The following is a 26,961-nucleotide window of genomic DNA, read 5'->3' on the forward strand; positions in this document are numbered from 1 at the left end:
GTGGTAAATTGAATTGGCCGGGTTCACAAACGTCAAATGTCAAACGTCAAAATTCACCTATGCATGGGTGGTATCACTGTACTCAGGAAATGTTGCTGAATACATATTCTTGTGTTGTTTGGCAACGGCATATACCAGGGGCTTTAAACTCATACCAAAAAAAACACTACCACAAATGTGTGAAAAAAAACACTACCACAAATTTTGACAAAGGCTGGCAGTAAAATTACTTCATGGAAAGGGTTAAAATACCAGCATTCAAATACCCTGGGTTGTCTAGTGTTCAAAAATATATGGTTTGATGGGATACATGTCTGAAATAGGACATGGGGGCAGAATGACCAGATATTAGAATTTCAAGTTGAAAAACTGAATTGCATATGTAACAAATGTGGCCTTTTACCCCTCAAACAACCCAACAAACCCTGTACTTAGGGGCTGTTGCTGAACAAATAATTGGGTGTTGAATGTCCAGAATTTGTTCCCATTAGTGCCAATTCCTGGGTATTTGAAACAGTCTTTCTAAAATGTACAACTTTTGGCTTTGTGTGCTTAAACTGGTGATTACTATTAATGAGCAGCAAACAAGGCTTTGGAGTAGTTCCCATAGGCTGTGGAATTTTCTCATTAAACTACCGTATATTCCGGCGTATAAGACGACTTTTTAACCCCAAAAAATCTTCTTAAAAGTGGGGGGTCGTCTTATACGCCGGGTACTTACCAAGCCGGAGGTTCCCACGAAGCCACCAATCTCTCTAATCACTACGCGCCGGCTATTGATGCCGAGCGCAGGGATGACGTCATGTCCCCGCACCCGGCATCAATTGCCGGCGCGTAGTGATGAGGGAGCAGGGAAGCCCGAGGTCTGGCACTTGAGACCTCGGCTTCCCTGCTCTCTAATCACTAGGCGCCGGCTATTGATGCCGAGCGCAGGGATGACGTCATGTCCCGGCGCTCGGCATCAATAGCCGGCGCGTAGTGATTAAAGAGCAGGGAAGCCGAGGTCTGAAGTGCCAGACCTCGGGCTCCCACAACTGGATGGAAGAAAGAAGACAGAAGATAAGGTAAGAGATGGGGAGAAAGGGAGAAAGGGGGGAGAAATATATATATATATATATATATATATATATATATATATACACACTGGTGTGTGAGTATATATATATATATATATATATATATACATATACATGTGTGTGTAAAGGCAGGGGTGTGTGGTGAGGGCAGTGTATAAATGTGTATGTATGGACAGGCATATGTGTAGATATATCTATAGATATATATATTATATATATGTGTGTGTGTGTAAGGGCAGTGCATGTATGTATATGTCAGCAAATCAACCAGCAAATCAACGGTAAGGTACATCGCTTGCCGTGATTGGCTGGTTGTTGTACGCTGGGTAGAGGGGTAGTCTTATACGGCGAGTACAGTCCAAACTCTATATTTGGACTGTAAAAGTTGGGGGTCGTCTTATACGCCGGAATATACGGTAATTAAAGCAAAAAAAAAAAAAAAAAAAAAGCTCATGTATAATCTTAGATATCTTCAGAAAAGTCCTCGATTAGGTGGCTGAAATTGTCACCATATACTGTATTCTGTATTTGAATACTTTTGACTTTGTTTAGATTACACTACTTGTTTTGTTTTACGGAATGACTTTTAGTCATCTGTCATATAAACCTGGCAGATGAACCTCCATTAATATTTCAGTATTCTTAAAAGACATTAGATAATTACATTTATAAAGTATTGAAATTATGTTTTCAATATTTTATGAAGAAGCTACATTTGACTTCCCCAGATTAAATGAAAAAATGGCAAAGGCTTTACCTGCAGGCCATGGAAGAAGCTCCATTGCTACATTTCTCTAAACATGAATCTTTTATTAGGCAGTAATACAGAGTAGGATTATTCCTTCAATAAAAAATGTTATCCTCATAGGTAGCTGCTGCTATTTCAATAACCTGCATTAATGCACATAATTTGTAGTGAGCTAAACTTTTTTAGTACTTTTGTATCTTAGAAAATAAACCACAAATAGTAAGGAAATTTTTATTTTAGCATAGTTACTAAGAGATACAGTATATGGCTCTAGCAAACTGTCCCAAACGTGACAAGGTGGCACACAACATGTTCTCTGAAAGCTAAGGCTGGGGACTGGCTATTACTTATTTTCGATTATAAGACGACCCCGATTATAAGACGACCCCCCAAAATCTGAATATTAACTTAGGAAAAAAAGAAAAAGCCTGAATATAAGACGACCCTAAAGGAAAAAAGTTTTACCAGTATATGTTAATTCATGTAAACTATTTTTTTTAATAAAAGCTATGATTGAGAAAAATATTTTTTTTGTTTTTATTTCCTTGTATTTTACAACCTGTCCCCCAGTTACGCACATCTGCCCCCAGGCTTGCCACACCAATATGGCACTGTGGCCCATGATATGCCTTTTAACCCTCTATATGCCACTGTGCCCCATGGTATGCCTTTTGACCCCCTATGTGCCACTCTGCCTCCAGAAATGCCTTATACCCGTATATCCCATTCTGGCATTTAGGGGGTTAAAATGCATATTATGGGGCAGAGTGGCATATAGGGAGGTATAAGGCATTCCAGGAGGCAGAGTGGCATTAAGGGAGTTAAAAGGCATTGTATAGAGCACTCTGCCTCCAGAAATGCCTTATACCCCTATATGCCACTCTGGCATTTAGGGGGTTAAAAGGCATATTATGGGGCAGAGTGGCATATAGGGAGGTATAAGGCATTTCAGGAGGCAGAGTGCTCTATTAAATGCCCCCTTAGCGCCACTCTGCCTCCTGAAATGCCTTATACCTCCCTATATGCCACTCTGCCCCATAATATGCCTTTTAACCCCTTAAGTGCCAGAGTGGCATATAGGGGTATAAGGCATTCCAGACATGCCCTATGCCCCCATTTAACACACACACACACACACACACTTACCGGTGCTTCCAATTTCCTGCTGTATTGCCGGGGCAGCGGGTTGACGTCTCCTTCCACTGCAGCCGGAAGGAGGTGGAGTTGGCAGCGGGGGTTTGTCTGCGTCCGTCGCGCATACCTTCCCAGTCGGGGAAGGTATGCGCGACGGACACAGACAACCCCCGCTGCTAGCCACACCTGCTGCCCCGGCAATACAGCAGGAAGCACCGGTAAGTGTGTGTGTGTGGGGGGGGTGTTAAATGGGAGGGGGGAGACAGGAGGATCCAGGTCCCCTGCAGCGGTGCGGGGGATCTGGATCTTAGTCTCATAATCAGACCTCTATTTGAGGTCTGATTAGAAGACGACCCCGATTAGAAGACGAGGGGTATTTTTCAGAGCATTTGCTCTGAAAAAAACCTCGTCTTATAATTGAGCAAATATGGTATTTTTTAAAACGGTCTTAGGGCAGTGGGTTCATCTAATGCAACATAACCATATCTGGGAACTCTCCGGGTTTGCCCGAAGAATGCCGGATGAAGCACCGCTTCTCCGGGTCAAAACCTGAATCCTCCGGGTCGCGGGAATCCCACTGCCTGCCCATTTTCCCTTTAAATGGGGGTGTTTCCCGCTGCTGTCGGCAGGATTGCCCCCAACGTCAGCGGGAACGCCCCCCGACGTCAACGTGAACGCCCCAACGTCAGCAGGACGTGTGGTGAGGTGTGATTAATAAGAGTGAGGTATGAGCAAGGCCGGATTAAGGAGCTTTGGGCCCTGGAGCAATTACACATGAAATGCTTTCTGCCTTTAGCAAGCACCTCTTCCCCCTTTTTCTCTGCTTTCAATCTTTTTCCTCATGTTCTATTCTCGCCTCACTCTTCGGCAGTTTATTTTGTCTTATGTCTTTATTAGAACCTCACTTGCTGACATATTTCACTCTTTCTATTGTCTTTATCTTTCATCTTTTATCTTGCTTGCCCGTCTTTTACATTTTTCATCCTCTTTCTAATATATATTGTGCCCCGCTCACACATATACATACACACATCTATACCAACACATATAAATGTGCACACAGACATAGACACAAAGATACACACACATCTATACACATATATAACACATATATATATACACACACACACATAGACATATACACATGTACATATATACACACACATATATATATACACACATGTATACATATACACATCCATATATACATATACACACACACATAAATACTTATACATAAACATACAAATATATTCTCAAGGAACGGTGGGGAGCGTTAGGCAGAAGCGAAAGTCACTGGGGCCTAGCAGATAGCCCAAGGGTGTTGTGTGGGCTTAGCCAGACAAACTAGAGGACGAGGCAGGCAGTACAGGTAGCCAAAGTCAAAGAACAATCTGTGGTCAAGGGACAGGAAATAACTAGGATAAGAGACCCCGGCCTTGTGTGTAAATGGGCCCCGTGGTCCCCCCCTTACAACATACCTCCGGGCATAGATGCATAGATATGTTATTGTGTGTGTGGGCATCGATATGTAATTGAGTGTGTGTGAGCATGGATGTGTAATTGTGTATGTGTGCAAGCATGGATGTGTAATTATGTGTGTGTGGGAGATGGATATGCAATTGTGTATGTGTGTGAGCAAGCATGGATGTGTAGGTGTTTGTGCATGTATGTGTAAGTGGGGTTAGATGGAGTGTTGGAAAGGGGGGCAAGAGGCAAACAAGACACAGACCAAATATGGGGCCCAAGTTTGGGGCAAATATGGCACAGATAAGCTATTTGGGGGAACTGACAAGCTGGGGCAAAGATGGCACAAACAGACTGTTTGGATGGCACTGATAAGCTGCTTGGGACAAAGACACTCACAAGCTGTTTGGGGCAAAAGTAGTGCTCACAAGCTGTTTACGGCAAAGGGGGCACTGTGGGACAAGTTTCTTGGTAAAGTTGGTGGGCCCTCCTTACCTTTTATTTCTGTAAGTTATAATTGATATTTGATGCACTACTTGTTACATCTTGTTTACTGATTGTACAGCTCTGCGTAATACGATGGTGCTGTCACGGCCGATACTTCGTCCTATCCGAGTCCTGACGGCATCCCTGTGGTCCGCCTCCCAGACAGAGTGGTGCAGGTCCTCTACATTTTCCCGCATACTGAGAAAGGAGAAAAGAATATATAAATGTATGTCTGGAGCATTTATGGTTGTCCTTTTAATAGATATTACTCCTGGATTGTTAGATTTTAGCTCAACCAGAGTTTATACATGATATCTAAAGATCATACATATTTGCATCATGAATGAGGACAATAAAAAACAAAATAATATTTATAACACAAATGAAATTTAATGATGTGATCAATATCAATTAGTGCTTCATAAAATTTCAGTTGTAAAAAAAAAATACCATTCCTAATCCTGTATTAAAAGCGTCATGAATATATAATATCTACCTATATTTAAGGTTAATAGGTTTTTCACAGGATATATTTCATTTTTAAATTTATTAAATCTTTCATTTAAACTCATAGTAAGCCAATATATATTATTGATCACTTATCTGGTGTGCACTAAATAAAGTTGAAAGGACAGAAGTAATGTTGATTTCCTGGAATGTCACACCAGGAGGAGAATCTTGTTGCTCTTAGGGTAGGGTGACCAGGTGACTTCTTTAACCAGGGTTCGGAAAAAGCATCAGGTGATTTTTAATACAGGCCTATAATACATGATTTTAATAAGCTTCAAGTGTCAGAAGAGCCAGAACAATTTATATAAAAAGTATATAACAAACTACAGTGGAAGGACTTCTCTGCCTTACTCTCCAACCCAGAAAGACATTAATAAAGATTCATAAGCATATATATGTATTTTTTTGCCCCCACCCTTTTTGTATTGGCTAACGTGATGCCCAACCAACCTATTGTCTATTGATGCCCCCACTGCCATGTGCATTACCCCCAGCCCCCCCTATTGATTTTGTAATGCCACAACCCAGCCACCCCCCTTTTGTATTATTTATTTTTTGTCCCAAGGGAATCCCCCCCTTGAATATGGGTCCACTTTCTTATAACCCTTAACAATTTTTTTTGGTAATACTTACATTTTTTTTTTTTTTTTTCCCTGCTGTCCTCCGACTTGACAATCCTCTCTCTGTCAGGAGGAACTCTTCTGTGAGCCGTCCCCCTTGAATGTCACGTCTTAAAAGGGGAGGGAAGGAGAGCTGAGGCACTGCTGCCACTTGGCGGAACGGTGCGGAGGCGGCCTTACAGCCACACGACAGCTGCTTTGAAAGCGGCTGCCCGGACACAAAGTTCAAAGCAGCCGGCGTGCGGCTGCTTTGAATGATGGTCTGCTGGACCACGACGCGGGCCACACCTCGAAGTCCGGCAGGCCACATTTAGCCTGCGGGCCGCACTTGGACGCCCCTGTAGTAGAGAGTAGCAGGTCAACTATAGGCCCATAAGTCTTACCTCAGAAGTGGGGAAATTAATAGAAACTATATTAAAGGATAGGATTGTTGAACATCTAAAGTCACATGGATTTCAAGATCAGAAACAACATGGGTTTCCCTCAGGAATATCATGCCAAGCTAATCTGCTTGATTTGATTGGGTGACTAAAATAGTTGATCAAGATGGTCCAGTAGACATTGCTTATCTAGATTTCAATATGCCTTTTGATACTGTTCTACATGGAACGAGTATCGATAAACTGCAATCTTTGAGTTTGGATCCCAATATTGTTGAATGGATTAGGCAGTACCTTTATGCCTTACCCTCGTTCCTGTACCCTTGCCCTGCCAGTCTTGTGACCTCTTGTGTTTTCTGGATTACGTCTCTTGCTGCCTGCCTGGACCCAACCTTGTCTACTGTTATTGATTCTGATGCTGCCTGCCTTTGAACTGCCTGACAACTCTTTGCTTATCCCTTTGGTACCATGTGTTGAAGTACTCTAGCATTGTAGATCCTGCCTACAGAACATTAGTGCTGTCAGGTGCTATATAAATCAATAAATAATAAAATTATCAGGAGAACATATATTTTGTTCTGGTTATTTTGGTGTTTAGGGGTAGTTTCACTCCCAAAAGCATGAGGTCCACTGCCTTATACAGCTGTAAAAAAGTGAAACTACTTTTCGGGGGTCTATTGCGATTCTGTAACGGTGACAAACCACACATTGGCCTATGTAGTATCTATATGCTCAGGAGAAGTGTGAAACTTGCCTGATGGGTGAAAAAGAAAAACTCAAACTCCTGTGTTGCTGTTAGATTAGAAAATCTTCAATTGATATGATTTCTGGGAATATAAAGTTCTAACATATCATTTTGTTCAGCAGTTTTAATATTTCTAGCTGCCACTGGGGCCCAAAATGGGTCACATTTTTTAAAAATATCTAGTTTGGGGTAAAATAAACAAGTTATGCAGATAGTATAAATTATATATATATATATATATATATATATATATATATATACACACACAGTACAAGAGTATGGCAATATTTACTTGGTTCCTTAAAGGTGCTTTCTTGAAACAATTTTGTTTTTATCTCTTAAGCAACATTCATATGATTCCTTTTATTTGATAAAAAAAGATGCTGCTTACTGCCTTCAAAAACATCCTGCATTTATCTTTGAGAAAAGATGTTGAAATAAAGAGATGAATGGTCCTTTGATGTTATTTGTATTGAATTGTTGCCGACTTAAACTGCTTGAAACAAGTTAAAAACCAAAACATTAAGGGCTTACTGTAGCTGCTCAGTGAAGTGCATCATCTCTATTGAGGTAGGAAATGTGAACAGTTTTATATATGGACCATGTTGCTATTATAGTATCTTGTGGAATTTAACTGTTTATTTGACGGTATGATATTAAAACCAGGGACTACGGATTACCGTAGCAAAGTTTCAGGTTGTTACTAAATACTGTTGGTAGAACCTTTGGCACTAATTCTGATATTTTTCATTCTACTTACTTGTAAGCTCATAGCTTTTACATAGTTACGCTATTTTAGTAAAATTAGTTTTTCTTTTCAATCAAACACACACACCAGGACAGGCTCTGCCACGCCGACACCCAAACACACACACCAGGACAGGCTCTGCCACGCCGACACCCAAACACACACACCAGGACAGGCTCTGCCACGCCGACACCCAAACACACACACCAGGACAGGCTCTGCCACAGCGACACCCAAACACACACACCAGGACAGGCGCTGTCACGCTGACACTCAGGCACACACACACCAGGACAGGCTCTGCCACACCGGCACCCAAACACACACACCAGGACAGGCTCTGGCACATCAACACCCAAACACACACACCAGGGCAGGCTCTGCCACACCGACACCAGGACACTAGGACAGTCTCTGCCAAACTTTTACTAGTGCCTCCAGAAAAGCCTTATGCCCCCCATATAACACTCCCCCCGACTTACCAGTGCTTCAGACTCCCTGGTGTCTAGTGGGGGCAGCGGGTGGAGGCCGGCTTCTATGACTGAGCACTGGAAGGTCATGTGCCGCCGCTGCTCCGTCATAGAAGTGCCAGCAGTAGCGGTGGTTGTCTGCGTCCATCGAGCAGATGTTCACCGGCTGACTGAGAAGAAAATTCCCCACAGCGCTGCAAGGAATTCTCCTCTCTGGCAGCCGGGGAAGGTCTGCGCAATCGGCGTAGACAACCTCCGCTGCTGCCCACGCTTTTGCCGGCGCTTGGTGATAGAAGCCCGGAGAAAGTGCCGGCAGCAGCTGAGGTTACCAGACAGGAGGATCCAGGTCCCCTGCAGCGCTGCAGGGGATCTGGATCTTAGTCTCAAAGTCAGACCTCTGTTTGAGGTCTGATTAGAAGATGACCTCGATTATAAGACGAGGGGTATTTTTCAGAGCATTTGCTCTGAAAAAAAAACCTTGTCTTATAATCGAGCAAATATGGTTTATATATACCTGTGTCTTCATAGTGTTTCCCTGAATGGCAGAAAAAAAATGTGGTCACCCTAGTATGAACATGTATTCATATAGGTGTCATCAGACAAGACCTTTTTATACACAAAATATCGCCATAAAAATATTGTGTGTAAATATGAATTGTACTGGCCATATACTATGTATTGTAAGTGTAAAACCAAATAAATGCCAAAGCTATAAATATGTTAAAGGGGAGTCGTGGTTCAATAAACATATGGTAAAAAAAAGCTGGACTTTAGGGTATGAAAAACTCTCGGTTTCGAAGGGATTCATTTGTGATTCATACAAACTAACCCATGTTTAAATTTTTTGGACAAGTAATAAAGCAGTACAAAGGATAAAATTAGCTGTCAACTGGAGATTTTTATTATTTTTTAGTCACAGATTTATTTGACTAAACTACCGGTAATTGTGTACAATTTTTTTTTAATCCTCTAAATTCTTTATTCTTGCTATTGAACTTGCTATTGAACCAAACGTCACACTGATTTTTATCTCATGTAAATTACGATCTCATTTTTTACGTTTCTAATTTTGACAAGGGCTGCAGTTTGATATTATCACTGCCAGATATATCTGATGAGCTACTTCAATGAAACCAAAGAGCTCAATGATGTAGAGTTTATAAAAGGACTAACATTTTCAACTCCGATGACTCGTTCAGAATTAATCTGGGATTTAAACTGCGCCAGCTAGTAGATTCTGGAAATAAAAACTGGTTTGATTGCGGGTTGCAATAAATAAATAATAAAGTCAAATAGAAAGTGATCAGGGCAAAAAACAAAAGGAGAGAGAGTGAGAGAGAGAGAATGAATTAGTTATGTTATATCTGTGATATGATATGAGATATACATCACAGAAAACTGAAGACTTTGGGAGATAGGAGAGCCATGTAAAGAAAGGCACTGGGCAAAACACAGAAGCCAAGAGTAGTGAACCCCTGACTATTGGAGAAAGCTGGCATCAGGGGTACCTGTCCTGGGGTGTTAACATCCAGCTTCTTTTCTATCGATTAATTGGTGCAGGTGGGCTTGTAGGATAGTTCTTTTAATTAGAGGCAAAATCACCAACATTCCTACTTAGCTTTTTCACTGATCAGCAGAATCCAGCAGAAAATAGCATATATCAAAACAGTTACTAATTAAGTCATATTACACCAATTTAGTTTTACATGTTTAGAGATTTCATTTTGCATTCACTTATTTATGGCCTGATAACAGCCCTGCAACTTACTCGCCTTGCAAGTGAATATACCAGCTGGGCCTCCCACCACAGAGGATTCATATAGAAAGGGTGTCCTGTATTAAATGTTCAGTTGTATTACTGTGTTATAACAATGCATTTAAGAGTAACACTTAGTCTTAATAAAATGTCATTTAGAAAAGAGTGTGGGTTATTAAAGTAACGTTTAATGCTAAAGCAGTGCGACTTTCGTGTATAAAGCAATGCATAAGTGAGTCTTGTAAACACCCCGCTCTGCATCGCCTTACGTTAATCACTTCCCTTCTAACTTAGGTATCCCTGTTCTCCAGCACAGCGCTCTCCACTCCCACCATACCACCTCCTAGTCGCCAAAGCTCCTCCTCCAGGGACGCGCTGACGTCACTGCGCGGCAGACTGCGGCCGGGGTGGGGCGCATGCGCAGGGTGCGTCACCGGCCGGACGTTGAGGGAGAAACCTCGAGAGAGGGGAAGGGAGAAGTGGCCGAAAGGGAACGTAGGCGCGGTAAGAAATCGGGTGTGAAACCGATACCGTATGTGGAATAGATATAATAAAATATATATGTAGTGTATGAGTATGTTCGCTAGACAGCTATACCTTTTCTTCATAGCTGACATACTTGATGGACAGCCTAGCGCTACATACCGAACAGGACAGCTAAAGAGCGCTTAATATTTTAGGGCGCCGGAATGCAGGTTGGACCCAATTCCTGGCTGCATGTCAACACGTCATATACACATTGTAGCGCAGTGTAGATCTATGGACACCCCTCGCTGTGGTAGAGCACAGGACTGAGGCATACTTTACCCTGACACTGCACAGCGCATTGCTGTGACACACTGCTCTATAGGGTAATGTCACACTTCACAGTACAGCGCTGTGACCCGTACAGCCATAAATTGACGCTGTGCTACAACCATGCTGTCAAGCGGTTCGGCATAGCAATATGATACAGTACATTGCCACCCAATTATTTTATTTCAATTACAGGAAAACTCGACTGTCACTGTCCACAGAATTAAAGATATTGGTTATTTATGGCTGTTTCATTTTATATTTTTACAATAACGTGTTATAATCTGGATTGTGTTTATAGGTGCTTGGCTCTATGTTAGATTTTCACAGACTAACCTCTGCCTAAAAGCTGTGTGTATGACTAATTCTTTATTAAAATGATGAAAAATATGAATTTACTAAAATATTACAGTTGTCACAGGCAACTTTAGCAGCACGGTTTCAATTATGCTGTAGAGGCCACCTTAATAGCCCTGTGGATTGTCATATTTCTTCAACTAACTTCCCGTAAACATAACTTATTATATTATGTTATTATGTAACATGTGTTGGTACAAATAAAAAACAACCTGTAATAACCTAGAGAATGTATGTTTAAAACAATGTAAACAATGAGAGTATTGAGAACACCAGCTAGACTGCAGACAGACAACAAAGTGTTGTCAGTGAAACAATACAGCGATTTCTCTTTATAGGTAGATAGTGTTTTCTGCATCTTAAAAATAACTGTGTTCTTTCAGATAACCCGTAGTTATTTTTAACATTTAGCTCCTCTTTGATGCATAGGAGGAGCATCACACTGTCCTGACTATGACAAAAGGGCAGCAGACAAATATGATTCTTCATTTTAACACGGTCCGAACGATGGGCACATTAAGAGCCCAAACTGTTGTTTCTTTCCATTAAACTGTGTGTGTTACTGATAATATGAGGTAGCACATTGTACTTACCTTTGCTGATGTTGCTAGGCATGCTTCATTACCTATTTTATTCCAGAATTCGCTTTTATCTGATAAATATTTACCATAGGTGCATTTTACAAATTACCATTTTAGAAATTGGGATTATATGCATGAAAACAGTGAAAGAAGAGACTTTAGTAGCAAATTTTCACTTTAATTACTAAATTGATGAACATTGTTTGATCCACGCAGATTGTTGGGCATGCAGTTTTGTTTTCCGGTAAAAGTAGTTACGAGTAAGAAGAGTAATTATGTGTGTTTACATGTACTGTAAGTAGTGAGGGATTTCCATTCACGCTTAAGAATTTCTTAACGTAACTTGAGAAGGAGCTTACGTTTAAAGAATACTTTTTGTATTTTTATATCTTTTATACTGAGTGATGGGACAGCATCCCATCTAAAACTTCTCTTCATTGCAGCATGAGGGCATATTCCCAGGAACAAAGAACTAATCTAGAAACGGGCTAGTGTTATGATTTGCATAAATGTAGATTGATCAAGGCACTGTTGTTTGGGTGGTATTCTGTTCATTTATACTTCAGAGGCTTGTAACAGGCGCTGGTTCATGTAAGCAAGCCATTGATAGCCCTTTTCATTTTCAGCAAATGAACATTAGCGGATCTGTCATTTTATTTTCTCTTCTGAATGTGTATTCACTTAAAACAACACAGAAACGTATAAGAAGCCTTTTCAGTTTCCATGGCAACAGCATATCAGTGACTGGTTTGTGTCACATTGTCACAAGTATTTCTGACAAGTATGAACAAGGCAAAGTGTTACATGCTTAAAGAATTAGTTCATGTAAGGGTTTGGACATTCAACAACTTTAGGAATGAATTGCGAAATTGTTAAAATTGATTGGGTCAGTCTATTTGTGATAGATGGCACGCTAACCCGTCCTGAATCCTGCTAATAAGACAACCCAGTGCCTGTGCACAGGAACATAACATTCAGTGAAGGAGGCACCAGTGAGATTCAGACCATATTGTGGGCTAATGAGTATTTTTAATTTTATCACAGTTACACTATAATTCTCATTCTCAAGTCTGATGTTCTTACTGTTATGGTCACTACTAACAACATAGTCATTTAACTGATGCTTTTATCTTTTACTCTGCTGAAAAAATATGAGTCGGCCCCCCCATAATGATTTTATTTTCATGTATTTAAACTTTAACTTCTATTCTAAGGTGCTACTCTGCCATCATATGGCATAAACATAAATCCATTTAATAAATCCATTTAATAAAGAATTTATAAATACATTATTGAAAACTTATCCATTGAAATTAATAAATCAGTACATTAAATTAGTAGTTAATCAATTTACTAATTAATTCATAAATATTAATTGCTAAGTAAATTGTAACTAACATACACTTACACACTCTAACACTATACAGTAACACTACAGTCACACTAATGCACCCACATGCTAACATCATACAGTAATACACACACTCTAACACTATATGCTGACATACGTGTATGGATGCTGGGCACCTGTGGCCCTTGCCTCAGCATCCCCCACCTGGACACCAGTATCAGGCATACCTACCAGGCACCAGTGATTTCTAGCTGCGCCCTGCTTTAATGGCTACGATAGCTGGGGTCTGCAGCATTTCCCTTAATGCTTTTTCTCTTCCCCTGGCCCCCAGCTATTTTCTGTGCTTGCACATATTATACTTACCTCCTGTCGGCTTCAGTGCTGGCTCATTGAATGCTTTTGATGGGGTTCTGCCTCATGTAAGTATTTTATTGAAATCATTAAACTGTCCCTTTAACTTACTGGACGGCCCATTTATTGTTTTGAGTTAGTGAAACAGCACTTTGAACTTCTTGTTTTTAGTATTTGTGAAGAAATATCAAGCCTGAAAGGTATAAATCTACATAATTACACACATTAAAGAGCTGCTTGGTTATACCCTTCCACTTAATTCCATAGAAGATACAAATAAGTGCACAAGTATAACCAAGCTGCTCTTTCACATGCGTCTAGTTATATCGTTTTGTACCAAAGCTCTAATGAATGACTAAGTATTGATGTGATATTGTGGTCTGCCTCAACACAGACAAGCTTGGGTGTGACAGCAAAACAAAGTCAATGCAGCCTAGGGTTATCTGGCAAGTTTTCTTGTTGTGTTTAACATGTTGAGTAAAAAAAAAAAAAAAAAATCCAAATTACTTGCCCTGCGATGCTTTGTTACTGCAATTCATAAAACAGATTCATGTTTAAAATTGTATTTTACAGGTTGTGTTCATCTTTTTCAACGTGCTTAGGGAATACTTGTACCGAATTGCAAAAGATGGGGACTCCTGGATCTGGAAGGAAACGTACCCAAGTCAAGGACAGATTCTCAGCTGAAGATGAAGCCTTAAGTCACATTGCTAGGGAGGTTAGTCACTTAATACGGTTTTATACATTCTCACATTTTACGGGGCTGTGTCTTATGGGTTTAAATATTCTGCACGTTCATTGCACCAATTTCATTTAGTATTTTAAAAAAAACAAGCTGTTTTTGAAGTTTTATATAATATATATATTTCATTTGGCAACTTTGCAACTGACACTGATACATTTTTCTCAACTACGAAATTGACGAATTGCTAATTTTTATTGAATTTTCATTTATCAATGAAAGTGATATCAATTTTTTTAATTCAGCTTTAATTTAAAAATATGTATATTATAACTAAATGATACAACTGAATCAGCACAGAAAGTCATGTTTAAAAATTGCTTTATTAAACTTCCATTTTTTATGTCTAACTACTTGTCTAGTTAGTTTACCAATTATTTTTGAAGCTTTCAAGCATAGATTTTTCAAACTTCATAATTGTGCATTTTTTTTTCACATTAAACATAACATTTTTCCATCACTGAAGCTTTCAGAAATGTCATTGCTGGAAGAAAAGAAAAATAAAATAGAACAGTTTTGTTCCAGGCAGGTGGCTTGGTTATCTGTGGACATTTGAGACTCATACTGGCCAGATTGAGACGCTAGGAAGTGGCTGAAGCCTATACATAGAATACAAAGTGATCACCTGTTGTAATCTGTTTGACCACCCCGCAAACCTAGGGCATCGTGTTAACAGGTGTAACTCTAAAAGCGCAACTCAGCGAAATACTAAAAATGAATATGTTTAGATCCACAATTATTCTTTGCTTAAATTAGAAAAATAATTAGAATTTTCATAGATGAAAGGCCTGCATGACTTTACAATGTAATTTTCCTTTTGAAAATTATGATGACCTATGATGTGTCTGCTACAATGTCTACAATTACACCATAACTTTATTACAAACACAATCTCTTTAATGTCATTTGTGCTTCTGTTGACAGAATAACACAGATGTTTTATATACAACAATGTGTTTAACCCCTTCAATACCAGGGGTTTTTGGTACCTCAAGCCCCAGAGCAATTTTGCCATTTTTGCGTTATATCGGTTCAGCGATCATTCTCTTTTCCTGTGAATAGTGTACCCATGTAAAATATATATGGTTTTTTAAGGAGAGATAGAGCTTCCTTTTGATACCATAGTTAGATGATTAGCTGAAAATTAAGAATGAGACATTTTGTAAAAACTAACAAAAATGAGGTAAAGTGATGGAAAATCCCCTCCAAGTTTATCAATTTAGGTGTCCTGATTTCAGAAATACCTAATTTCCCAGCATTTATAGGGAACATACTATAAGGTGTACATTAGTCGTAGAATTTTTATGCTTATTGCTTAACGGGTTTGGGGGTTGTGAACGGGGGCAGGAGGGTTATACCTTTTAGATGTTGTGTTAGGGCAATGGGATGTAAGGTTTTTTTTCTTTTTTATTATCTCTTATATATTATTATTTTTTTTGTATTTATATATTTTGGTTGTAAAAAAAATTAGATTAGAGTGGCAAAACTAGGACCGTCACGCGCAAAGCGCGACTGTTGGGAGGCACGCTACTAATTTAAAACAGCAATCTCCACACAACCTCTTTGATCCTTCCTCCTAGCAGTACATTTTTATACACTCTCACAGTAGTAGCACTGGGAGAAAAGAAGAGATGCAGCTGTGACTAATAAAAATGAGGGTTTATACCGAGATTTGTCGCAATCCACGTTTCTCTGCTGGAGGCCTCAAATCACACGAAACCTCTCTGGGCTTCAGTTGCTCAACTTGGTGGAAGCCTGGTTTGTCCCTGTTGGTTTTAAACATGTAATTAACTTGAGAACTTTTGGCGCTTTTGTGATAACGTGTGTGAAGTCATCATTGGAACTTCTTTTTTTCTACATGAATACAAATTTATATTAATATTCCTGTGCAATGCTGGATTTTGAACACACTGGGACTCGCTTATAACTATCGCTATAGCAACCAACGAAAGCACGAGACAAGGGTATCTCGCTGGTTGCTGTGATTAGACCACTTATATAAAGTATAAAGCACCCTAAGTGTGTGTGTAATTTTAAATGTTCGTAATTATGGTTTCATTCATACTGAGTGGAGGCGCTCAGTGACACAGTAACTATTTTATATTTATTTGTAACCGCTTCAGTGTATAATTATTATTAAATTATATGTGTGTGCATAACACCAACATGCATATGAAATACAAACAAGGTTAAAGTAACTATTCACTTGTGTTCTAGCTTTTAGAAGAGCATTAAAGGGTTCAGGGCTTCCCCTTGCTTTAGTGTTCCATGCAATGCTCTATGTAATCCTCATCGTGGTGCAAAATGTTCACCTTTCTGCACAAGTCATAAGTAGTAGAAGTGCTATATTCTGTTCGTTTGAGTGAAATAGTGTGGATTTTGAAATGATAGCATTATGTTTAGTAGATGGTTTACTTACAGTGGCATTGGTTTTTGACAGCTATTTCCTTAGCTCCTCACTACTAAAAGTAGCTGCATTTTTTTCTATAGTGTGGTCAGTGCCTACATGCAATGAGAACATATTTGATTTAAATAACCAATTTAAATTACTTATTAATGCAGTGTGTGTTTTCCGCAGAGTTATCCAGCGGACGCCTGTCATCTACCACAATTCACATTCTTTGATAGCATTTGGTTGAGGCTTTAGAAGTTTTCTGATAAGTTTTAGTGGGCCCACATACTCGCTTAACAAGGTCACAAAGGCTTTCAAGTCTGTAGAGCCCCTTTGAGGCTCTACATGTTCTATAATTATGTTGTTCCCTGAACTTGTAACTACTAAATACTTTCTTCTATGGTATTTATTTATCACAATCTATTTCAATGCAAGTGTTAAGAATAGTTTCCTTGCTTTGCTTTCGACGTAAATATCTATTTGTTTTTAGCTGTCTGAGTGCCTTGCAAGAGCATCCTTTTCGGACTTGAAAGAGTTAATGGTTGTACTCCATTACGTTTTAGCCGCAGCGCATTTTTAACTATTTTAAGCTCTGATATGAGCCTCGCTAAAAAAATGAAAAGCTTGTATTTGTTTTGAGTCTAGTTGTCATGGTTACACAGGGACAGAGTTTTCCAGTTAGACAGAATTTTCATGCGCTGTTGATGATATTGGCATACTGATTGATGAAACGTTTAGAGTGTGGAAGAAGTATGCCAATCCTAAAGAAACAATCCACGTTTCAGTTTTTTTCCAGTCCTTCATTTTTCATTTAAGTTACATTACATTTGTTGTAATTGATACTTAGAAATTCTTTATTCTTGTGAAATAGCGTTTTTCCTTATTTAGCCTTACCTTTTCACTTAGGGTGATGACATTCAGGCAGAAAAGTATTTCCCCAATTACAGAGCAGGAGGAAAACACTGACCATGATGTACCAAGGAATGTGGAAAAGAGGATTTAAAGCCCATCTGTCACTTTCTCAAAACCAACATTTTACTGCTAAGTGCCCTAAAAAAGTTCCTAATATGTCCAATGTTTACGGATATAACTAAACCGCTCACATATTTGGAACCAACATTGTGGATGTTAACTACCTGTTCTCATGATTTTTTTTTCATTTTTTGCTTCAGTTTATTGGGTTGATTTGTTTTGGCAGCCTTTGTAAGGGGTTTGAAGAAGAAATAAGATTTTAAAAGTAATTGTCATGTTGTTTTTGCTCCTGTGTTTTAGTCACTGACCTGACGAGCTTTCTGTTTTTACCCTAACCGTCAGCTACAATTACATGAACTAGTCTTTTTTTTGTCTTTGTCACAAGTTTGAGATTTTAACCTGTGCTGACCCATTCTGTTCTAGATATTCTCCATTATTTGCTGCTTTACATTTTCAAGCAAAACAAGCCCCTTGAATCTATTTTAACAAACTGGCTGTGCTCGACGGGTACTATGGGCCTTATAAATCGGATGTTGTCAAGCCCTGGCCTTTTCAGAATACTGTTTCAATCTATTGTTTAATCTATTGTTTAATCCAAAATTTTTATTCTCTGAGGCTTCCAGTGGCAGATTTTCAGTCAATGTTTGACTAATGAACATTATATATGTGAAATTGTCCACAATCCTAAAATGTTGATGCTCTGGCTTTCAGGCAGAGGCAAGGCTTGCTGCCAAACGAGCGGCTCGAGCAGAAGCAAGGGATATACGCATGCGAGAGCTGGAACGACAACAAAAAGAGGTAAATCCTTGTGGCTTGCTTTATTTGAAGCAGTTTATCGTCTACTCTACAGCCAGATTTGTAACCAAAAGTGCAGTGGCTGCAGAGGTTGCTAAACGGTCCCACATGCTTGTACGTGACTAGTAAGTGAAACCATTATAACCATAGCTATTGGATATAATTTGCACAAAACACACTTATTTATCACTATTCATGTCTGATAATGATTTTCTGAGCTATTAGGAGTAAATTATAGGAACCTTCCTGGTTATGGTTATTTTAATCGCTTGCCTTATTTAGTTCGGATTTCAACTACTTCTACCTATTATAATAACATTGTATACATCCTTCTTTGTCTAGCTAATACATATGATGCATGACTCTTGAACTGTTGTTTTCTTTACATATATGCTTAAACTCCTAGCTTATATTTACTGGTGCTGTCCCTTGAACGGTTGGGATAATTGCTTATTTTATTAACTTGTTTTGATTATTGTATGTATCAGATTTTACTACTTGGTTGTTTAGTCTTTTTTAAGCATTCTCATATTTTTGGTATGTCGTCGATCAATTAAGCCCACCCTTCAAATTCCCTCTGGTGTGTCCCATATACTTGGTGTGATCATTCAGTCCATTTTACCTCTCCTGTTGTCTAATTTTATTTATCCAATTGTATACAAACATTTAGTTATTTGTAATGGCACCATAAAGTTAATATTCTAGAATGAGACTCTTAAGCAATGTATAGCCTTCTTTAAAGATCGTGTGGCAGAGTGTTAAATGTAACTGTCCTTCAGGTCTGATTAACAAAAACAAGTTGAAAGATTGTTAAAGAAGCCAAGGAAATATGGTCTTGTAAGAAACAGTAAGTCTTGTAGTGGGTTGTATTGAAAAATACACATTGGTGTGCTAGAACACTTATACATTGAGGTGTATAACTGAGACTACTAGAATTCTTGAGCAATAGTAACCAAGCAATGATCATCTGAGGTATGTATACTTGATCTGTTTACTCAGATCAGTTGTTCAACATAAGTAGGTGTAGTTCGGTGATAAAAATTGAATGACCACAATGGTATTTCTCTGTGTAACATATATGTTTTGAATAAATGTGCAGTGTATTATTCTAAAAAGGTGATATGGTCTTTATTTGTGGTGGAAGCATGAAAAATGTCCTAAAAATGTGTTTCCTAAATAATAAAAACACTTCTAATCTCAATGTAAGGAGAAATTCGTATTAATAGCCAAAGACAAAATTCCACATACCGTATTGGCCCGAATATAGGCCGCACTTTTTTTCCCCACTTTAAGTTTTTAAAGTGGGGGTGCGGCCTATATTCGGGGTCTAGCGCCCGACGCCCGGGACATGCAGTCCCGGGCGCCGGGCAGGCAGCGGGGTTAGGATACAGATCCCCCGCAGCGGTGCAGGGGACCCGTATCCTACTCCCCGATACTCTCAGACAGCCTCCCCTGCCAGCACTTCCCACGGGGGGGGGGGTGCCGGCACGGGAGGTTGTCTAAGCGTTTTACCTCTGCCCACCCCCGACTTACCGGAGCAGACTCCCGGGTGTCTTGCGGGACCGGCGGGAGACATCTACGCAATACGCGTATGCAACTTCCGGTACCGGTACCGGAAGTTGCATACGCGTATTGCGTAGATGTCCCTCGCCGGCCCCGCAAGACACCCGGGAGTCTGCTCCGGTAAGTCGAGGAGGGGGGGGCAGAGGAGGACAGTGGCAGCATATCGGGGGGAGGACAGTGGTAGCATATCGGGGGGGGAGGAGGACAGTGGTAGCATATCGGGGGGAGGACAGTGGTAGCATATCGGGGGGGGAGGAGGACAGTGGTAGCATATCGGGGGGGGGACAGTGGTAGCATATCGGGGGGGGAGGACAGTGGTAGCATATCGGGGGGGTAGGAGGACAGTGGTAGCATATCGGGGGAGGGAGGACAGTGGCAGCATATCTCGGGGGGGGGGACAGAGTGGCAGCATGTTTTTTTTGGTGCTTTTTTAAAGAAAAAAAACTTTTTCTTTAAAAAAGCACCAAACTTTTAGGGTGCGGCCTATATACGGGGGCGGCCTATATCCGAGCCAATACGGTAATTCACAAAGTACCACAGTCATAAATAGATCGACATGTAGAAGAAGCTTCTGCAAGTCCTCTGAAGCCAAATATGGATAGTAACAGGACCTTTTGCGAGCAGTTTCCTTTTACTCAAGTAAGGAGATTTTATTGTGATCTAATAAAAAAATAAAAAAAAAAAAATAAAAAAAGTTTTGCTCTTCCCACTTTAAAATGTATCATGACCACTTGAAATTGTACATGTATCAGTGGCACAGTACAACTAGCATTCTTCTGTATAGTAAGTAAAAAGTAAAATATAAACAAAACTTTAGAAAGAAAAAAAAAGGAAAACAATGAACAATGTAGCTCCAGTTTTATGAACCATAAAGGAAATTAAAAAGGGTATGGGGGTTTAAGACATGCCTTCAAAGGCACTGCTGTATTTATATTGAGGAGGATGTATCTAGTGAGTCTAACTCTTTTTGTAACCATTCGTATCTAGGGCTTTTGTAGTACTTGCTGCTTTGCCACGGCAGAAAACCTTTTTTTGTGACTTCATAGGACATTTCCTCTAAAACAAGAAGACTTCCCCTAAATTGGGATAGTTGTCTGCTTCCAATTCCAAGCAGTTGTAAGCTGTGAATCTGTAATTCACCGTGAGAATGGGGAGATCATATGCAGAAAATATGTGAACAAGTTGCTTTGGAGTTTTAGAAGAACAAGGTACTGCAGTTAAAGGAATATGCCGGCCGTCATATGCCCTTTAATGCTGCTTGGCCCATTTAAAATATTGTCGTGTCCCTTTTGCAACTGCATGGGGGATTCTGTAGAACCCCCCAAATGTGTTGCTAATTAATGAAAAAGTGAAGGGAAAAAATTCTGGATTGTTTTAAACACAGTTACGAAATCGAATCAATGATGCATTTTCACAATCACATATGGCATGCACACCTTATGCCATGAGCAGTTGCAGACATTTTTATTGGCAAGCATACAGTGCTATAAAAAGGTATTTGCCCCTTCCCAATTACAACTATTTTTGCATGTTTTTCACACTTAAATGTTTCAGATCATCAGACTAATTTAAATATTAGACATTAAATGATTTTTTCTATAGAAGGAAAAAAGCTATCCAACCCTACTTGGCTGCTTTGAACAAGTAATTCTCCCCTTAGTTACCAAATCAACTAATGAACCAAATTTAATTGGGGATTACTACCAGTCCCATTGAATCTAAACGTCAATTAAATAGAATCTGTTTTGAAGTAGGCTAAAAGACATCCATCAATCTGTAAAGGGTTACATAGCCATTTCTAAGGCTCTGTGACTCAAGTGAACCATGATTTAAATTGGAAAGAGCGAAGCCGGGGTTTTTTGCCTTCTTTTGGATCAAACAGCAACAAATTAACAGATATAGGAAAGGCTGAACTTGATGGACGCATGTCTTTTTTCAGCCTATGTAACTATGTAACTATATGATGAGGACCATTATCTACAAATGGAGAAAACTTGGAGCAGGAGTGACCCTTCCCAAAATTCCTCCAAGAATGCATCCATGACTCATCCAGGAGATCACAAGGCAAAAACCACTGCTGACCAAAAAGATCACAGAGGCTTACATTCGCCAAAAAACATCTTGATGCCCCCAAGACTTTTGGGATAACGTTCTGCAGAACTTTTTGGAAGATATGAGTCCCATTACATCTGGCGTAAAGAACATGGTGGTGATGGTGTGGGGCTGCTTTGCAGCTTCACGACCTGGGTGACTTGCCATAATTGATGTAACCATGAATTTTACTCTCTACCAAAAAATCCTGAAGGAGAACATCTGGCCATAAGTTTGTTACCTAAAGCTCAGACAGTTGAGTTATGCAGCAGGACAATGATCCCCCAAAAAACGAGCATGCCCTCCTCTGGCTCAAAATAAACATATTTAAGGTTTTGGAACGGCTTAGTCAAAAGTCCTGCTTTGGCATGACCTTTAAAAAGACAGCCCATGCTCAGAAAAACCTACCTATGTGGATAAATTAAAACAATTCTGCCATGAAAAGTGGGCCAAAACTCCTCCACAGTGATGAAAAAGACTAATTGCCAGTTATGAAACATTTAAATGTGACAAATAAGCATAAATAGAAAGAATTGGGGAGGGGCAAATACTTTTCCACGGCACTGTAATTATTGAATTACTGTGTTGCAAACCTGTAAACATGCACTTTTATAACTATACCTCTGTTTCTTATTGCTGGTGTTTTTAACTTTCTAGTGCTTCCTCTTTTTTTATTTTCTTTTTAAGCTCAGCAATCGTTATCATGATAGAAAGTGGGGACAAATCCAAAAGTGGATGGTATGAGCAGAATGCCAATTCTGCATGAAGTTGTTCACTTTTAAATCTAACAGGCTGCAATGGTGTGTTTTTATTTGTGTGGTGGAATTTACTAACAGACTGTTTTCTTTTCACTCTTAAGTGCTGCATTTTATTTAAACATTTAAAATGTTTTTGTAGATGTGTACATAATCACATAAATAATTAACCATTTCGTGTACATCTTAACTATTTTTTTTTGTATGTTGTGAACATAGTATGTAGTTGTGCTGAATATTAAACCACAAGGGAATTATTGGTAACATAATACCGGCTGCATTGTGAATCTGTTGCTGTTCAAAAAAAAAAAACATAATTGCAATTTGTATGCTTAGTTATATGCACCAAAATGGGTTTTCAAATAGCCTTTTAAAGAATGGAGTCAGGCTTCAAATGTTAAGATTAACATGTAAAAGAAAAATACATGACATAGTATTGTGATTTTAGTAATGCACTCACTTGTAAGAAAGTTTGATTTTTGCGTCTCTTTAAAGATGGCTAACTTTATACCTTTGACTTATCAAAATTGTTTGATCTTGGTGCTACATTATCCTCTATCAGAGCTGTAATATTGTGTGGACCTGGGTAAGGTTAACTAACTCGATCCATCAAATCTTACCTTTTTCGCTGCCTGGCCAATGTAAAATATTATTGACGGAAATGGATATTCCATACACATTTGCTTTCCGAAAAAGTTCAACCTACGATAAATGTTGTTTTTTTTTTATATATATATTACCCACTGGGGCATAATAAAAAGGAATCCTTCATGGGAGAAACAACACGAATATCAGTATTTCCATGTTTGTATACTACAACATTATATATACATTGTATGTTTAAAATGGAAACGTATTAAGTACATAATTTTTATGGTTGCAAATTACATTACAAATTACATTACAGATTATGTTCGGAATGGTCTATAGAAGGGATCTTTGGGAATTGTGGCCTGATGCTCAGGGCGTGAAGTAATACCCGCTGAGGCAGATGGCGAAGTTATTACAGTATATATATACGTATATATATATATATATATATATATATATATATATATATATATATATATATATATATGTGTATGTGTGTGTGTATATATATATATATATATATATATATATACACACACACACACACACACACACACACATACACACACAATGTAAAAAAAAAGTATTGCATTAATATTTAACCCCATTAATATTTAACCTCTTGATGACAATTGACTGTCCGGTCACGTTAAAAACAAACGGTTAACTACAACTACAGTCATCACTTCAATCTACGTTCACTTTCTGCACCCAAACGGTGTTGCTGTAATGCTTCGATGTCAAGGCATTCAGCAACACTGTGGGCGTCAACATCCGCCATACACTGTATGCATGGGTGGTATCACTGTACTCAGGAGATGTTGCTGAACACATATAGGGGTGTTGTGTGAAATATACCAGGACCTGTTAATTCATGCGTGAAGTAAAATGTGTGTGGGAAAAAAATGACTACCACAAAGTTTGACTCGTGGTAGAATTAGTTAAAATACTAGCATTTGAAATACCCTGGGGTGTCTAGTCCTCAAAAATGTATGGTTTGATGGGGTAAATTGCATTGGCCAGTTTCAAACATACCCGAAATAGCACATGGTGGAAGAATTACCAGATCTGGGAAAAATGGTTTTGAAATAGCAAGCATTTATTGCCCCATAACATGCAGAAAAAACAAAAACACATAAAAACATTGGGTATTTCTAAACTTAGGACAAACAGTAGAATCTATTTAGCAGGTTTTTCATTAGCTTTTATAGACCAGGTTGGGCATTTCAGAGGATAGGAGCAGCACTTGAGAAGACTTTTAAGCATGTGAACTAGAAACCAGATGAGAAGAGATGAGAGGGCAGATGGAGATCATTAGATGAGCGGAGATATATATATATATATACCGTATTGGCTCGGATATAGGCCGCCCCCGTATATAGGCCGCACCCTAAAAGTTTGGTGCTTTTTTAAAGAAAAAGTTTTTTTCTTTAAAAAAGCACCAAAAAAACATACTGCCACTCTGTCCCCCCCCCCGCCCCCCGAGATATGCTACCACTGTCCTCCCTCCCCGAGATACGCTGCCACTGTCCTCCCTCCCCGAGATACGCTGCCACTGTCCTCCCTCCCCGAGATACGCTGCCACTGTCCTCCCTCCCCGAGATACGCTGCCACTGTCCTCCCTCCCCGAGATACGCTGCCACTGTCCTCCCTCCCCGAGATACGCTGCCACTGTCCTCCCTCCCCGAGATATGCTACCACTGTCCTCCTCTGCCCCCCCCCTCCCCAACTTACCGGAGCAGACTCCCGGGTGTCTTGCGGGGCCGGCGGGGGACATCTACGCAATACAACTTCCGGTACCGGCACATCCGGCACCGGAAGTTGTATTGCGTAGACGTCCCCCGCCGACCCTGCAAGACACCCGGGAGTCTGCTCCGGTAAGTCCGGGGGGGGGTGCAGAGGTAAAACGCATCCGAACGATGCGCTTAGACAACCTCCCGTGCCGGCACCCCCCCCCCCCCCGTGGGAAGTGCTGGCAGGGGAGGCTGTCTGAGCGTATCAGACAGTAGGATACAGGTCCCCTGCACCGCTGCGGGGGATCTGTATCCTAACCCCGCGCATGTCCCGGGCGTCAGGCGCTAGACCCCGAATATAGGCCGCACCCCCACTTTAAAGTCTTAAAGTGGGGGAAAAAAGTGCGGCCTATATTCGAGCCAATACGGTATATAGAGAGAGAGAGAGAGAGGGAGAGAGAGAGAGAGAGGGAGAGAGAGAAAAAATTAGCAGTACCAAATACAACTCTTACAACCAAATAACCAACTAGAAGCCCACTTGTAGAAGAAGATCTTTAAATTGTTGGAATAGTGTCAAAAGCCTGAATACTGTCCAAAGTTTTTTTTTTTTTTTTTCTTAAATAACCTTTTAATTTTAAAAAGACTGACACCTTAAATCAGGCAACATATCGTTGACTGGCTGTGCAGTTGTTATAAATATTATATGAGACAAGCGGTCAACCACTCACGTTCTTTCTGGTACAAGACACGGCAAACTAATTTTGGCCTTTGTTGTGTGTGTACATAAAAGCTTATCACAGTATCTTGTCTGTTTTATGAAACACAAGTGCATCGTCTTGAAATCACAGTCCCAAATAATACCAGCACTGCCAATAGACCTGTTTTCCCCTCTCTTGGCAGCTGTACTGTGAAAATGAGTGCAATCACAGTCTATTGCGTTTTATCTGGAGCTAATCCAAGGTTATTTCAGCAGCACTTATCCCATTTTAATGTTTTAATGATTCAGCACTGAAATCCTGAAACCCTCTTTTTCCACATAATGATTTGCTTTCTTTTTACCCAGTTTAATTTTATAGTATAACTGATGTATATAAAGTGCAGACTTTGCCCTTTAACTTAATTTAAACTTTTTTTATGGGCAATTGGGAGAACTGCTTTGATCCTAAAGCGAACCTTGTGTTGTGGATACTGATCACCACAGGTTCTATGAAAGTTTGTATATTAAAGAATGACTTCCTGCTTTAGGCTTTACTTAGTTGCTACTAGTGGTTATGCTTCTCTTCTGTGAAATCCATCCAGACGTTCAGGTGGATATGGACCTGGCAGTGAAACGGTTAAAGGCACCATGACGTGTGTGATCACAAAGATTTGTGTGTAGCTAGCGTAAACCAGGGCTCGACAAATCCCAGGTCGCCATGACGACTGAGCATTTTGCCCTGGCGCTTAGGTGTTTGTCAGCCTGTTAAATCCCCGAAAAACGCCCCCACGTCGCCACAATCGTGGTGATCGCAGGGTCGCTGCTGCTGCTGCTGCTGTCTGCCCAGGAGTCTGGGCAGACAGCACAGCCACTCAAAGCCCACCCCCGAGCATGTGATCACTCCCACGGAGTGATTCTGTAGGCTGCTTCAGGGAAGGGGGTTGCGTGTTGATCTGACACAACACCCCCCTGCTGCCTGATGCTCCATGAGAGCGACAGTGCAGCGTTAACCCCTTCAATGCCACAATTGTGTATGACACATTCGAGGCATTGCA

At 40.0% G+C, this 26,961-nt stretch overlaps 1 protein-coding gene across 11 annotated transcripts in view; it reads left to right on the forward strand.

The window, feature by feature from the left end:
- The first annotated feature begins 10,524 nt into the window (after nucleotides 1-10,524).
- LRRFIP2 (LRR binding FLII interacting protein 2) overlaps nucleotides 10,525-26,961 on the forward strand; it is a 54,329-nt gene continuing 37,892 nt past the window's right edge. For 4 of the 11 annotated variants that reach the window (XM_053465945.1, XM_053465946.1, XM_053465948.1 and 1 more), the window contains exons 1-4: nucleotides 10,547-10,644; nucleotides 14,178-14,293; nucleotides 18,393-18,479; nucleotides 22,818-22,868. In XM_053465945.1, coding sequence (XP_053321920.1) covers nucleotides 10,557-10,644; nucleotides 14,178-14,293; nucleotides 18,393-18,479; nucleotides 22,818-22,868 — 342 coding nt within the window. In that variant the 5' untranslated portion in view covers nucleotides 10,547-10,556. Of the gene's footprint in view, nucleotides 10,645-14,148; nucleotides 14,294-18,392; nucleotides 18,480-22,817; nucleotides 22,869-26,961 lie in introns of all 11 variants that reach the window. The other 7 variants (XM_053465950.1, XM_053465947.1, XM_053465951.1 and 4 more) reach the window with 4 other exon arrangements.

The sequence above is a fragment of the Spea bombifrons genome, chromosome 5, assembly GCF_027358695.1.
Source record: "Spea bombifrons isolate aSpeBom1 chromosome 5, aSpeBom1.2.pri, whole genome shotgun sequence".
Taxonomy (NCBI): Eukaryota; Metazoa; Chordata; class Amphibia; order Anura; family Pelobatidae; genus Spea; species Spea bombifrons.